Source organism: Diadema antillarum, unplaced genomic scaffold (assembly GCF_040938485.1).
Source record: "Diadema antillarum isolate AM-2024a unplaced genomic scaffold, OU_Dant_1.0 scf00000101, whole genome shotgun sequence".
NCBI classification, from domain to species: domain Eukaryota; kingdom Metazoa; phylum Echinodermata; class Echinoidea; order Diadematoida; family Diadematidae; genus Diadema; species Diadema antillarum.
In genome coordinates, this window is record NW_027270990.1 from 745110 (window position 1) to 761336 (window position 16227).

The following is a 16227-nucleotide window of genomic DNA, read 5'->3' on the forward strand; positions in this document are numbered from 1 at the left end:
GCCTATTGTAAATAAAGTGTAAAAATGGGGAAATATTTTTAACCTATTTAAATTTTACTTTTTTTGGGTGGGGGGGGGTTCAGCTGGGCTGTCAAATTGGACAATCGAGTTTATTTGCAACTAAAACAAAAAGAGAAGATAGAATTATTAGGTAATAACAACTACGAAAATCATTCAGGTAAAGAATATTTCTGAAATGATTTGTGATGCTTAATGTGTACTTAGATACATACACTCAGCAAAAAACAAACAAACAAACAAAAAACAAAAGAAAGACAGAAATTTAACACTTTTTCGAGTTCATGATTTATTGCTTTTTTCTCTCATTTCACTTGAATTTTGGTTTGACAGAAAATTCTTCATTTTCCTCCATTATCTTTAGCTTTCGTTGTTATTTTGTACTTCAGAGATATTACATTGTAATGAGACCACAGGCATATATCTTTGCAATTGAATTCATGATTTTTAGCGTGATGAATTTGTCTTTTGTTCTAATATGTTGTATCATTAGAAAGCATTTACGTATGAATAATAACTTGTTCATGTTTATATAATACATTAACATTCAGCCAAAAAAATGTTGCTTTTTTTCTGAGTGTACTTCCACCTACTTTTGTGATTTTTCAACTGGGCTGTCACATAGGACAACCTAGTTTGTTTGCAAATAAAATACGAAAACAACATAAAGGAAAATGTACCATAGTAAGTAATAGGAACCAGAAAAGTCACTCAGATAAAAAATAATTTCTGAAAAGATCAAATCAACATATTAGTAAACTTACTAGGAAGTTAGGGGGACTGATTTCACTTCTTTCTGGTTGCTTTTGGCACAGTCTCTACTACTTTCTTCTTTGCCTTCTGGGACCCGAAATTCCTTAGATTTACCTGTTCTTCATCACTAGACGAAAGGTGTGCCTGTGATAGGGATATTTGCATGGGCCTCACCTCCCTTCTTGCTCATTTTGCGTTTCATTGGCATGACGCTCGCGGAAAGTGTCGACATTTTCTAGTCTGGATCACAAAATTTCCGCATCGGTTCCGGACACTTGCATATATAGATCCGCATCGGCTCCGCGCTGTCCTAAAACATTCCTGGTGTCTTCCGCTTTCATTCGCGAAGCTTCCCCACACCGCGGGATTCTTTCCGGAGCGTGTGCGGAAGGAGCGAAAGGGTTCCGGACAAGCAGGACATCCTCAGGACATCGTCAGGACAAGTCGCCGAAGATGTCAAGAAATTCATTTCCGCATCCAAATTTTGGTCTCGATCAAAATTTGGACGCGGAAATTGTTCTCTCTCCCGAAGGTGCGGAAACGCCCGGACATGTTTAGGACAGTGAGCGGACACGTTCACAGGAACGTGCGGACAGGTTGCCGAAGGAGTGCGGAATACCAAATTTGCATTCCGGGTCTTGTCCGCGTCTTGTCCGCGCCCTATCAAGTGGACGCCTGGTAGCTGCGGAGACGTCCCTGAGATTATAAAAGTTAGAGACGTGCTCCCAGATGTCTCCATGAGGTGCTGGAGACCAGTGAGACTGCATGGGGTAACGTCTCCTTCATCCACGTTAAAGACCACGTGACTTGGCACCTGCTGACAATCGAGTCGCCTTCACTCCTGCGGTCCAAGTCAGGTAGGTCCAGTGAATTGTCATCGTTATTCGTATAATATCAAGGCCATTTGTGCACTGTTCAGCTCAAGTTTGTATTCTCATATCAGCTATAGAAGGTTTGGCTATTTGTTGTTCTTGTTTTTCAAAGCACACTTACCCTCTAGACACAGTGACTCCTAAGACACTGTAGTCAGTATAGAAATGATAGCCATTCGTCTGATGTATACCAAATAATGTGGTGGAGTATCTACCTTAAGATATATAGCGAGTTTGTCGTATAAGACGATTGTAAACACTGAAAGGCATTGATTAAATTGAGTAGGCTTCGTGAATAAGAAAAAGAAATAAGAAAGTTGTCCACTTTTATAATCAAGTTTGTGTGCAAATGAGTTGTAATGGTTTGTTTTGCCATAAAAGTCATAACTATTCACCGAATGGTGAGTGTTTATTATTGATTTTTAGTGATAATTTTGTTTTTCAGGACTCGAAGAGTGTTTATTAATTTGTTAGGCAATCCCGATAAGGAATCGGAACACTAATTTAGCAGTTAACACGTACAAAATTGTACACAACACACATACACACAGACACACTGAACACACACGCACACACAGACACACACAAGCACACACACACACGCACATACACACACGCACTTTGCTCTGGGTAACAAGGCACCATGCATAGGCCTACAGATTGCTTGGGAGAGTTATACCAGACAAAAGATTGTTATAACGGCCAGGAGGAGACCCTTATAAAGCGAGGACATCACCACTGCAGTCTCACCATGTACTTCGCATTGTGATTGTGACTAATATCATAATTTTATGACAGAATGTGTGTATAATGCTGATATTCTATAGCACGCTTATTTCATGCAGTGTCACTAAAACTTCTTCTATATAAATGTAGATTTAACTGGTGTTCGATTTTCACCAACATGGAATGGCGTTTCAGGTAACTGTCTTTTTTGCGATTTAAATTCGATACCTGGTGGGCCTATGGTAGATTTGAAATGGTACATTATTTTGTCTGGACCTTGTGACATTAAATATATCTTGTTTATTGGAGAACGATAGAAAACAACAGACGTCTAGACATACTGACACATCACATCAAATACAAAACTCACAACTTTGTATTGTTGTTCTCAGATCTTTTTTTCTTTATTACAACGCCTTTTGTGTTAGTTTTGAAGTGACTTTCTTGTTCTGCCTTAAAGACATATGAGATTATGAAATTAAAACACCCCATGTACCAGATATAAAATTAAACAGGGGATGATGAAGTAATTGTACAGTGAACGTTTTCTTCTTTTTTTTAAAGAATTACATACTCAGAAATACATAGTAGTTTTCATTTGTAGATGATCATGCCATGTGATGGCAAAGATTAATTAAAATAAGTAATATGACATTGAACGCATATCACCACAGAAACGTGCATAAATTTTGTTGTCTTTTGCGGATAGGATTTTGAGACAGGAACGGTTATACCTAAGACATTTTCAGAGTATGCTGTGTTTGTGGTACAAAGTATTTCTATGTAGGCCTACATTAGAAATACAGTACAGTCGCGACAATGGGTAATTTTTTGTGAGTTGTAAATGTACTTCAAATAGGGAGATTTGAAATTAAGAAAATTCAGTATAAGTGTGGAGCACGAGATAGTACCTTCACCCCTTACAGAAGAAATCTTGCATTTAGCTTTGTCAGTCACTGATATAAAACCATGTCGAAAAAGATGTTTTCCATGACGACGGTGACTGGGTTGCTTACGAGAACACTGACCAGGACTGCATGCGGTCGTTCGTGCTAGACTGCTCGAGACCGTTCTCTTATGACAGCATAGCTGCAAACTCTGTAATCAAGGAAACAAAACAGAACAAAAAGAATCAAATAAACGAAAAGGTATCTAATTCGGTGATTGCCAATAAATCACTTAGGCCTATATGCTTTTTAAGACTTTCGCATGGCGAACCCTCAACATGGAAATACGAAGTGAAGAGATAGGAGAGAGAGAGAGAGAGAGAGAGAGAGAGACATACCATGTAAATACAAACATGTATTATGGAAAGTAATCTGACACTCATACCCATCATGAGTGGCTTTCACACCGGCCCTGTTATACATAGTGTTGCGTACCGACTACACCGAAATAGGCCGCGTGCTCATAAAAACCCCAAAACCCAAACAAACAAACAAACAAACAAACAAACATGGAAACAAGCCATCGAAAGAATGAGAAAAAGAAGTGTTTGCATTTTATTGGTACATGTACCAGCCTTAAAGGATTTTTCGTCGTAGCGTACTATTGAGTAGACATTGGCGTACAGTAGCGTAGTGTTGCGTAACAGTGCACTGTATAATAAACCGTGTTTATATGCGTGCTGCGCTTTACGCCGAAAGAACGCGAAAAAAATTTAAGCATAATGATTCTTTTTTTTTTCTTCTTTTTACCCCGCGAACCCCCTTGTGTCGCTCGGCGAATTGTTACGCAGGCCGGCGTAAGTACAGCGTAAGGTACCGTAAGCCCGACGCGGTCGGTGCGCAACACTATGTAGCTCCATGCAATCCAGGTGCGTGAAAGCCCCTTACGCTAAGTATCGATCTAAATCAACATATTGCGCATGATTTCATGATAGTATATAGTTTCGTTTCATTTCACTTTAAATGAAAGCAAGGCTTGCGTATTTGATTTCATGGACCACAAGAGATACACATGCACACGAACCCATGCGTGCCCCCTACGTATGTATAGACCTATGTGTATGTGCATGTGTGTGTGTGTGTGTGTGTGTGTGTGTGTACAAACAAGACTTCTTCCGTATTCTTTTCTCGAATTTAATTTAATGATATCAATTGAATATGATTTAATCACATGATGTTCCTCTTTCTATATAATATGCTGCTTGACCACATAAATCCGTACGTGAAAAGAAAGCAAAACAAACATATATATTCAAAGGAAAAAAATACAAAGACCATACTATATGCCTCTACGCAGGCAAATCATTCTTACGTAATGATTTCACAAGGTTCATTTCATCAAACTCATTAAAGATGGATTTTTCGTAAATACAAATGTACATTATTAGTGAATGCAGTAAATCAAAATACAATCTATGCAGCATTACACTTTATAATGATAAAACTTGAGGAAAATCAGGCAATCCATTCAAAACTATTAATTTTTACAGTTGTTGTAAAATCCATGTACTAGATGGGATCTTTAGATAAGACGTCCTCAGCAATGTGTGATCTCGCAGGAGGTCGACAACATAGCGAAAATGTAAAGACATTTCCAAAGAATTTTATTGAGTATGAAAAGTACACATAATTATTGTTCTCCCTGCCTGCCGAAAGAGGAAAATTCAAACGTGCTTTCATTAAAGAGAGAAAGGACACCTTTGTAGCTGATCTTTCCATCTTGGTCCTTGTCAGCTTCAGTAACCATTATGTCACAAATTTCACCGATCCTCTTCTCTGTCATCTTCCCCTCCAGCTTTGCCTTTATGTTCTTCAGAAGCTCGTCACGGCTGAAGGGGCGAGAGAGAGAGAGAGAGAGAGAGAGAGAGAGAGAGAGAAAGTACACACAACTGGTATCACGCTGTCACTGAAAATCTCTCATTAAAGGAAACCAAAACCCCAAAAAAATAATGTGGATTGAGTGAGAGCAGCAACATTAGTAGAACACATCAGTAAAAGTTTTGGGGAAAATCAGACAATCGGTGCAAAAGTTATTAATTCTATACATTTTTATGTTGGAACCACTGGATAAGGACAATACTTGAGTTTATGACATCATTGTGTGGGCAACAATATGAAGAAAATGTATAAAGAATATTCAGAAAGAGGGAGGAATAATGACTAAACCCGTAAGCTCGTATGTCAGTGTCAAGTTGATGGAATGTGTAATTTCAATGAAAATGAATCTTTGCGGAATTCTCTTTATATTTTCTTTAAATTGTCCGCACATGACGTCATGAACTCTAGTAGTCTCCATACCCAGTGGTTACAACACCCAAACTTTTAGAATTAATAACTTTTGCATTGATTGTCCGATTTTCCTCAAACTTGCACTGATGTGTTTTACTAATCAGTTGCTGTTTAGGACCGACTTGGGAATGCCCAGAATGATAATGTGTGTGTGTGTGTGTGTGTGGGTGTGGGTGTATGTGTGTGTGTGTGTGGGGGGGGGGGGAGGGGTGGTTGTTAGAACGCAGGGTGAAGCTACCCTGCGTAAATTAGTTATCGGCAGTACGTTCGAAAACGAAGCATTTGTGTATCTGTTTGGTCATTTTTCTTCTGGAAGAGCAATTACGAGGAGACATTTTCAGAGACCTGTCATTGGTCACTCCTGCATGCGAAGTGACGCTCAAAGGAAATCAAAGCATTATCATCATCATCAGTTTATTTTTGGGTTACCTTGCGACTTCTTTGGGATGTCTGGTCTCTTCTACTTCTTCTCCCTTCTCTTTCAGTCAGGTCTAATGTACTAGGAGGACTAAATTTATCGCAGTAGTCTTCTCTTGCCGCATATCCGAAACAGATATTTTAGTGAAATGCTTACATGATTTTTTTAATGGTTCATTTCGAATGTCATATGAGACAATTTATTAACACAGAAAGTCCAAAATATTTAGGATCCATTTAGGATTACTTGGCTTACTTAACTTTACTCTCTGTTTAGCAAAAATATTATTCCTTTGATTATCACAGAAAGCTTCATAGAATTGCTGCTGCAGGAAAAAAAAATATGTGTAAAGAATCTTAACACTGTATATTGTCGGCTACAGAAACAGCAAAAATCTCTGAGGTTGCAAGGGTATCGCCACGGAGTTGACTGCATGAGGAAATGTAGTTGAGGTCAAGTATGTTGCTAATCAAGGACATAATACTTACTCGATGTAGCCATCCTTGTTCGTATCAAGGTCGGAGAGTGCGAAGAGTACCGATTTATTTAGACCCGCAATTCTAGATTCTACCAGGTCAGTGAACTCCTCCACATTGAGTGTAGTCCTATCTGTAAGGAGAAAAGCAAAACGTCACAGAACGCTGGTTGTAACTCGTTGTGAAGTTATCACAACATCCATGGCTGGTGGGGGCATATTATTATTACTGGAAATCACAGACCCAACTCTTTTTTTTTCACGTTTTCCATTCAATTCAAATTTTTGCTTTAATGTCACACATTCTTTCAATTACAATAAAACAAAACGAACGTGTCAATGTAATACAATGTGAGTATTACGGACATACTCAACATTTGATAACGGGGAAAAGCATAAGTATGCCCTATATCGAACTATTTGAACAAAGTCATTGTGCTATTAGAAAAGAGAGGATCAAGCAACGGACAAGCGCGTATATAGAGAAGTCAGCGATTCAATAATGGGAAGTACAAAACAAAAATTGTATGGGAGCACACACACAGACACACACACAGACACACACAGAAAACAATTGAGGAAACAAAATGTGTTACATAAAAAGGCAAACTGCAAGAAACAACTACATAGACGGGGCAGTTTATTGGCTTAACAGAGAAGGACGAACTGAAGGAGAGGAAGTAGAGGTCCGTTGCACAAAGCAATTGCCAGATTTTGACATAAAGAGGCTGTCAGGATTATCAAAGAAAGTGGCAAGTTGGTAAACAAAATTACCAAATAAGCTCACAATTTCTACCATATTCATATGAATTTCGATGTACACTGTAAAAACATCTGTGTTAGATTTAACACCATGGGTGTTAAATCTAACACCGATCAGGTGACCACACCCACGGGAGTAAACAATATATTGTGATGGTGTTGAAAAGTGTTCACCTGGCACTTCGTGGTGTTAACTTGACACTGTAGCTGGTGATATTTTTGACACTGCGCTGGTGTTAATAATGACACCGAATGGTGTTGATTTGATATTGATGGTGTTAATGTCATTGGTATAACACCCGTCCAGCTTCAATGAGAGACCACACCAACTGGTGTTACTGTGGTGTAAATGTGTTTACACATTTTTTTTTTCAGGAATCGAGTACTTTATCGGGAAATTCTTGATTGTCTTGTCGAAGATCAAAATCAACAAGCAGTGACAAGAGAAGCAGTAACTGAGAAACTATTGAAAAAAAAAACCCCACACAATTTCATATTTCAAAATGACACCCGGACCCGGAGGTGTTTATCTAACACCATAAAGAATGAGCACCGGAAAATTAACACCAGATTTTGCAGTGTCAGATCATGGATAAAACTACGGCGCCAAGTCATTAATCGAGGTCATGGGTCGAGTACCCTACATGGCTGCCGCGGTTGTGACCTTTAAAGGGGAAATCCAGTCCAAAAATGAGTTAGCCTAAAAAAAGAGTAAATACTTACGAATTCAATGGTCAAAATTTGACTGATATCGGGTGAAAAATAAGAAAGTTATGAAATATTGAAGTTTTGCTAATTTCGGCAAAACAGTTCTTGTACAATGGATATGAATGATAATGCAAATAAGTGAGCTGACCATGTCATACCCTCTCAATTTTTCCATTGATCGTGTAAAAAAAAAATGAAAGTTCGATGTTTCTGTCATTGAAGTCTGAAACATGATGTTATTCCTGGTTGAATAACTTCAAAATAGTTATCAGTTAGATATATCAAGATTTGAGCCTCGGGCAAAATTGCGTTTGAATGAAAAACGAGAAATTTCAAAATTTTACGTACAAACAATATGGAAATTGTGTGGGGATGACATGCTCACTTTGCTATTTTGCATATTCATATTGACCTTTTAATAACTGTTTGCTGAAAAATTAGTCAAACTTCAAAATGTCATATCAAGTTCCTTATTTTTCACCCGATTTCGACCAAAATCTTACCGTTGAACTTGTAATATTTTACTCTTTCTTATCAGACTGACTTATATTTGGACTGGATTTCCCCTTTAATAGACAAGGAAGTTTGTCATCATTGCCTATAATAGGCCCTTCGGAGGGGACGGGCAGCCGTCACTGCCATGACGGCTTAATGTTCAGTGCATCCTTAGCAGGCACTCGAAATAGAATACAATCATATGCAAATGAAATACTACTACTACTGCTAATAATAATAATAATGATAGTAACAACAACAACAATAATAATAATAATAATAGTAATAATAATGATAGTAACAACAACAATAATAATAATAATGATAATAATAATAATAATGAAATTAATGACATAAAAAACAACATTTTAACAATCATATTATTGATTTCATTCATTCATTCATTCATTCATTCCATTTATTTCCTTTTTTAATTTGTTCATAGTACTGACATCAGCCAAGCTATTTCTTTAGTACATGTATAATAACATAGTCCGTGCATTAAAACACAACAAATAGCCTGCAGTATACATAAAAGCGTGCAAATTAAATCTGTTCGACTGGACATACTTGTGAAAATCGCGGAGAAAACATTTTCGTGACTCGTCCGAGTCACTTCTTCAGCTTTGTCTGGCTGACGAGCATTCACCCGTGGAGGGTGAATGGGCGATGGTTATTACCTTTATTGTCTGCACGTCGAGGAATTTTGCGGAATAAAGGCAGTAACATTGCCGGACGGCCCCGCCCATTCACCCTCCACGGGTGAATGCTCGTCAGCCAGACAGAGCTGAAGAAGTGACTAGGACGAGTCACGAAACTGTTCACTCCGTGATTTTCAAAAGTCCAGTCGAACAGATTTAATTTACATGCTTTTAGCATACTACCTGGATGAATCAAATCTACGTCAATATTATCATCGCTAAAGTACAAACTGAAACAAAACCGACACAAACACTTACGTGTTATAGGCAAGACACGATATAAAGGCGAACAGAAATATGAAATTAACCCCAAAATAAAAGAAAATAAAATTGCATTCAATTTACATTGAACATTTAAAAGTATGAAATATCCAGAGTAACAAAATAAAGGGAGACAATTACAAAATATACTAATTATTACTATATGATAAGGGTGATATTTAATATACACTGCATATGTGAATAAAACGACAACAAGATACAGATTAATTAAGAAATAAGAAAAAACACCGCCCTTGCATCTATCTTTGATTATTAAAAAGCAACCTTTGATGAAACATGATAAATAAATGATTATGAGGACTCTCTGGACAGGAAAGATTCCTTTACTTTGACTTAACTAAAATACTATTGCCAGTATTCATTCGTCTTTTGAACATATCCCAACTTGTCGCTTTAATCTAAGTTGTCAAGTCAATGCCACAGTTCAGTGTTCCATAGTAAGAGAGTAGGCCCTAATAGTAAAGAATCTTACCACCATCGCGATCCTTGACAGAATTCACCAGACTGCTGACATCTTCATCGCTGACAACCTGGCCGATGGACTCGAGCAGACTCTTCAACTCAGACGTGCTGATCTTACCGCTGCTATCCTTGTCGAAGAAAGCAAACGCTTCTTGGTATTCTGTGAGTGGTAACAAACATCATCATCAATATACATGGATAAAGGTGAATGGATGCATGGAAGAGGTAGCACAATATTAATAGTGTCACTTGTTATTCATTCAGGGGCTATATATTTATGTCGTCAATGTTTATGATGTCATCGATATAAGAACTTCTTACAGTTAAGAACCCTTGATTGGGCTCCTAATACAGACGGAAAGAAGAGTAACATTCATTTCAAATATATATTTATCTGTCAAGTCGCAGGAAGGTACATAAAACCCTATCTTATCACCATTAATATCCTGTTAAAGAGATGATATAGTTTTGGTTGAGATGGGACTTCGGGTTTCCAACTGTTTTTGTGAGGTAATGAGGACTATCTTACAAAATATGAAGGAGCATTATAATTATTCTAAGAGGAGTTCAAATCTTATTACTTTGATGATTGTTGGTTTTGAAATGGGTGTGATATCCAAAACAAAGCGATCCTGATAAAAGATGGGACCCACCTTTTGCTGGGATCGCCTTGTTTTACTTAGTTTTTTTTTTTTTTATATCTCGGCCATTTCAGAACCGATTTTCATCAAATAAACTGAATTCCTTTTAGAATTGTGTGCTCGATAACATTTTTCATCAAGTTGTAATTAAGTATCTCGCACAAAGTTACAAGCTGAATCCCCATCTCAATCAACACTATACCACCCCTTTTATATAGCTGCACAATCGTGAAACACACACACACACACACACACACACACACACACATACAAAGAAACCCACAGTCGAATCTTTCCCAATCCCCACCCAACATTATAAATTATACCCACATATGATTTGCAATTTTTTGCACTTTTTTTCAACAGATTGTGGTATGTCATTTTGATGAAAAAAAAAGAAGAAGATGATTTGCACAATGAATTATTCGAAACAAAACAAAATAGAACTGACACATACTTTGCTTTTTCTCTTCCGGAGTGAGAGGTTTACCAATATAGGCCTGTCAGTGGACGGGAAAGTGAGTCGGGTAGAGAAATAGAGAGAGAGATGGCGAATATAATGATTATTATATTACGTAGTCAATGCTTCCTATAACAGGCAGTTTTCTTAATAGGCAACCCTTTCAGCACTTTTTTATCACATTACTAATGATACCTAAACAAGGATACAATTTGTCATTCCAAAGTTTGATTATTTTCAAGGTTCTTTATTTCGTATATATTTGGTAGTTTCAATAATGTTACTATATTATGCTAACTATGAAAATCAATGCAAAGACCAAAAAATTCGATTGCAAATCGTTCACAAATTATTTACAAGGTAGGACGCTCTTTGTGTTACTATAATAAATGATAAATTTAGTTTAATCCAATTAAATAACAATCTATTAGCTTGTACCCACTTCAATAAGGTCCGTAATTAAGCGTTTACAGCATACAAAAGAGCGTAAGGCTTGCATTCGAGTAGAAGATGCTCATGTCATCAGCCAGAGTAGAAAATAAATCAGAGAAGGCGGACTTCGAGAATAAGAGCGAGTTTACACCGAGCACGGTAACGGCAAATTTAACAGTCATCATTTTTTTTTTTTTTTTTTTTTTTTTTTTTTTTTGCTATGGAAAGGAATCATGTCTGGTTCTGTTAAGAAAAATAGTAATTCGGCACAGAATCACACAAAACATTATTATGTCAAATTCAACAGCAGCAAAATCACTTGTAGAAGATTCATTTTGCAACAAAATTATTAGCGCGGAAATGATATTGTAACAGAACCAGACATGGTTCCTTTTGGCGCACCATTATAGCAAAAACCCGGCCCGTTGTCCGTATAACCGTGCTCGGTGTAAACGCGCCATAACACAGGACCAAGTAGCCGTGGGTCCTTGATGTACCCACATCATTTCTTCAGTCAACAAAACATTTCAATATTCTCAATAGTGGAATGATCTTTTAAGGAAACCAAATTATTATTGTTATGTATCTGATTGAATACCGTCATTACAAAACAAAACAAAACAAAACAATCACGCTTTGCGCAAAAGGAAACAAACAAAAGTCCTTATTCCTTATTCCTTTGATTCTATTCGTAACAGTGCAAGAGTTTTAACAATGTCATGAATGTAGTAGCTCACCATTTTAGCGTTGGTTGTAGATGCAGACTGTAAAACAGGATAAACTGGATTATGCACGCTGGAATGCTGGGCGGCAGAATGAAATGCTGGCTGAGTGTCCGACACTTTTAAAAGACTCTACCGAGTCACCGAACCATACCCCAATTGATTACTGCGCGGTGAAGAGGTTGTTGTTGTTGTTTTACTTCTTCTTTCGCTTCCTTTCTTCATCTTACTCCTTTTTCAGCGCCATCCTTCAGACGGATTTATCTGTTCAATGACGAAGCTGATTAGATAGAGCGTGATTTTTTTTTATTACTTTTCTATACAACTGATTGCAATTTCGGTTTTGTTGCACATAGAAAACAAGGAACAAAGCAGTAAGTCCGCAGACTCTAAAATAGTCCTGCTTAACAAAGAAGGGATTACAGAATCACAGAACATACGCGAAAATATGTAACGCCTATCAAACGCTATTGCCAGCATGCGAGTGTAGTGCATTTTTAGTATACTACACTGATCATTGCACATCATTTACGTGAGTCGAGATTGATCGCCCATTTGCTTTTGTATTAACATACACATACAGGCCTACATTATATGCACATGTACACACACATAATTGTGATTTACATATCAAACGGCTGGAGAAAGTGACTTTGTACGTAGATCATTTACCAAATGTTAAGATATATCAGGTATTAGAATATGACAAAACCAATTGTGTAATTGAACTAATCATCAATGTCAACATTATCAACATCATCATTATCGCAATCAATATCAAATGCATGTCATATTATGGTCAAGTATTGATACGCAGACACACTCAGTTTGCAAAATAACATTGTCATGAGTGAATAGTAATAATTACATTCAGATTTAGGTAGAGGAAGCGTTCTTAAACGGAATCATATAATATCAGAAAAAGATATAACGAAAACAAAAACGTTAATATTCAAACGTAATTTTCTGCACGGAATAAGCGCCCTGCACTACAAGCAGGATATGGAGAAAAAAATAGAAAATAAAAAGAAACTACACACAAAAACACCCATACGCACACCCACAAGACTTGCCCCCCCCCCCTCAAAAAGCCAAAAACAAAACAACAACAAACAAACAAACAAACAAACAAACAAAAAGAAACCAAAAAAAAAATAATGACAATGTATATACATGTATTGCACACTTACGTAAATGATGTGCAATATCTCCTCGATCTATCATATCATAATCGTTACTAGGCTACCACTGTAACTGTCGTAAACAATAACTTATTTGTCACAAATGAATATGAAGCCATCAACTGAATTGGACGCAAACTGGTCATATTGCACACAATCCAATCGATGAAATTACAAAGTATTCAAGATCTTCACGATTCTTTGCTTGTATCGTTGATAACGCATATCTTTTTGCTTTGATTATTTGACACATTTAGGTGGTGTCCATCTCCGCTCCCGGCTTGACATCAACGGATTGTTTGCAGGAGAAAATAGACCTCTCCCTGTTGCAGAGCTAAAGATATTTACCAAAACGTAGGAGGAGATTTTCTAGCGAAGTATATTATTGCATTATCTCTTTGGCTTCCAGGGATTAAAATACATGACACTTCGAGTAATTGTAGGTATTATTTCTTTTTCATTTTGCATCTGAGAAGATGGATAGCCTATATTCAGTTGCACTGCTAGCTGGTCTTCCATGGAGTCTATAGTTGGATGTGAGGTGGGAACACTTCACCGGGTTATGCACCCTGCTCTTTGCGATGAATGATTTTTCATTTGCACGAGTTATAACTCTCTCACACAAGGATCCTCCATTTTATGTCCTATCCCTCATACTGAGGGGACGGTATGTAAAGTGCAGGAGAACACGTAGCTTAGATCATCTTTGGAAACCTCGAATTATTTCAGTTTTGTTAAGCCCTTTTTACACTTGTGTTTCTTAACCCCGGACTTTCTCTGACCCAGGACTATCGTTAGTCCCGTACCAATTTTTTTCAGCTTTTTACACTCGCCAATTAGTCCCGTACTAAGCTCTTGTCCGGGGCTAAGGAGAAAATTGACCTTTTTACACTCGTATTTCTTAGTCCGGTACTTTCCAAACCACATGAATATTCATGATTACGCTGTGTACTGTACACGTACACTCACGCACCGGCAGCACTTGATAATAATAATAATAGTATACATAAGTAAGACATTTATAGAGCGCCTTTTCCACTGGATGCAAAGCTTGATTACCTCGTTTCTGATTGGTCAGTGAGGGTCGGACTTCGTCTCCGTCGCTTAGCCCAGGATTATTTTTTCGTTCTGTTTACACTCACTTGCTTGGCACCGCAATTGCGGTGCTAACCCTGCTATTTTGCAGGGCCAGATAGTACGGGATTATCGGTGGGGCTATATAGCCCACTTTGGCAAAAACGAGTGTAAACAGAAAGTGGGCTAAGGATAGTCCCGTACCAACGATGGGGCTAAGGCCCCTCCTCCCCCCCCCCCCCCCTTAGCCCCACCGTTGGTACGGGACTAAGCAAAATTTTTACAAGTGTAAAAAGCCCTTTACACTGTAAAGGCGACGATATGCTTGCGATAAGTGATTAGTATGAGGCTCTTCAGATTGGCTATTATTCACATTATTTCAGCAGACAATGGGAGGGTGACTGCTTCGAGTGACTTTTCCTTCAAGCATACATAACAACATTAACCAGGATTAAGGAGCTGAAGTCATTGAGCCATCCAGCCTCCAAACGGTTGGGGGAACATTATTACACGTTGTAAAATATTTTTCACTCGATCGTTGTGACTGTGGCGCTGAACCGCAGGATACCAGACCACGAAGAATTGCAACAGTCGTCACTCACAAATGGATACATAGGCTGAAGAAAATAACTATGACATTCCACTGACACCCTATGTCCATATATCCATCTTATCTATACAATTATAAACATGCATAAGTTTACGGAAAAAGTAGATTGCATCCAATAACGCAGCTTGTCAACGGCACTATTTATTTCAAAGCTTTCATATTATATATACATACGTATATATATAGCAATAATAATGTCACAACAGAGCAATGCATTAAATGCCAATCTTGATTTTAATGAAAAATCCGAATTTTCGAGGATCCTTCCTCTTCATCAGGGATGACAGTGCGAATGAATTTTCTTTCGAAAATTCGAAAATTCATTCGCACTGTCATGCCTGATGAAGAGGAAGGATCCTGGAAAATTCGGATTTTTCATTAAAATCAAGATTGGCATTTAATGCATTGCTCTGTTGTGACATTATTATTGCTATTTCTAGTACTGCCAATACGCGGAGCAACTACAATGTTACGTATATATATATATATATATATATATATATATATATATATATATATATATATAATGAAACAAGGAAGGAAAAACTGACCAGAAACAATTCGCTATTTATTATTGCAATTGTTTCTGGTCAGTTTTTCCTTCCTTGTTTCAAAATATATTACAAAAAGCTGCAACGCTTCGGCGATCCCTCACATTTTATTCCAAAGTTGATTTACATCATTTGGGTTTATGTCAGGTTAATGTGTACGTGTGTGGCACACATACACACACTATAGCTTTTGACCACTCGAGCAAAGAGAATTAAGGGTTTGGGACGAACACCGATCTAGGGCTTTCAATAGCTCAGTCGGTAGAGCACCGGTCTAGTAATCCGGAGGTCTCGGGTTCGAATCCCGATGAAAACCCATTTTCTTTGCTCAAAGTTTTCGATATATATATATAAGCCGTTCGTAAAAGTTACGCACAATTTTACTTACGGCTGAAATATGGCAAGTTAAGTGGGTTTCCTAATCATTGTTACTATCAGTAGCTATAAAGTTGTTGAAATGTGCAGATAATAATGATCATTCTTACAGGTTAACACGTGTTTTTAGTTGAAAGTGTATTTTTGCTGCAATGTAGATGTTATTTATATTAACATAATAGTCGTACGTCGTTAAAACGTAAGGAAAAAATGGGACACATATTGGCGCTTCATATTCCAGTCGTTCGTAAAGTCATGCGTAATTTTACGAAC

General features: G+C 37.5%; 1 protein-coding gene across 1 annotated transcript in view; it reads right to left on the minus strand.

Annotated features, from left to right (window-relative positions):
- Positions 1-6507: 6507 nt before the first annotated feature.
- Positions 6508-16227, minus strand: part of LOC139718903 (uncharacterized) — a 43495-nt gene continuing 33775 nt past the window's right edge. Inside the window, exons 12-13 of the mRNA XM_071630352.1 lie at positions 9919-10068; positions 6508-6632 (exon numbers count right to left, since the gene is read on the minus strand). Of these exons, the coding sequence (XP_071486453.1) occupies positions 6508-6632; positions 9919-10068 (275 nt within the window). The remainder of the gene's footprint in view (positions 6633-9918; positions 10069-16227) is intronic.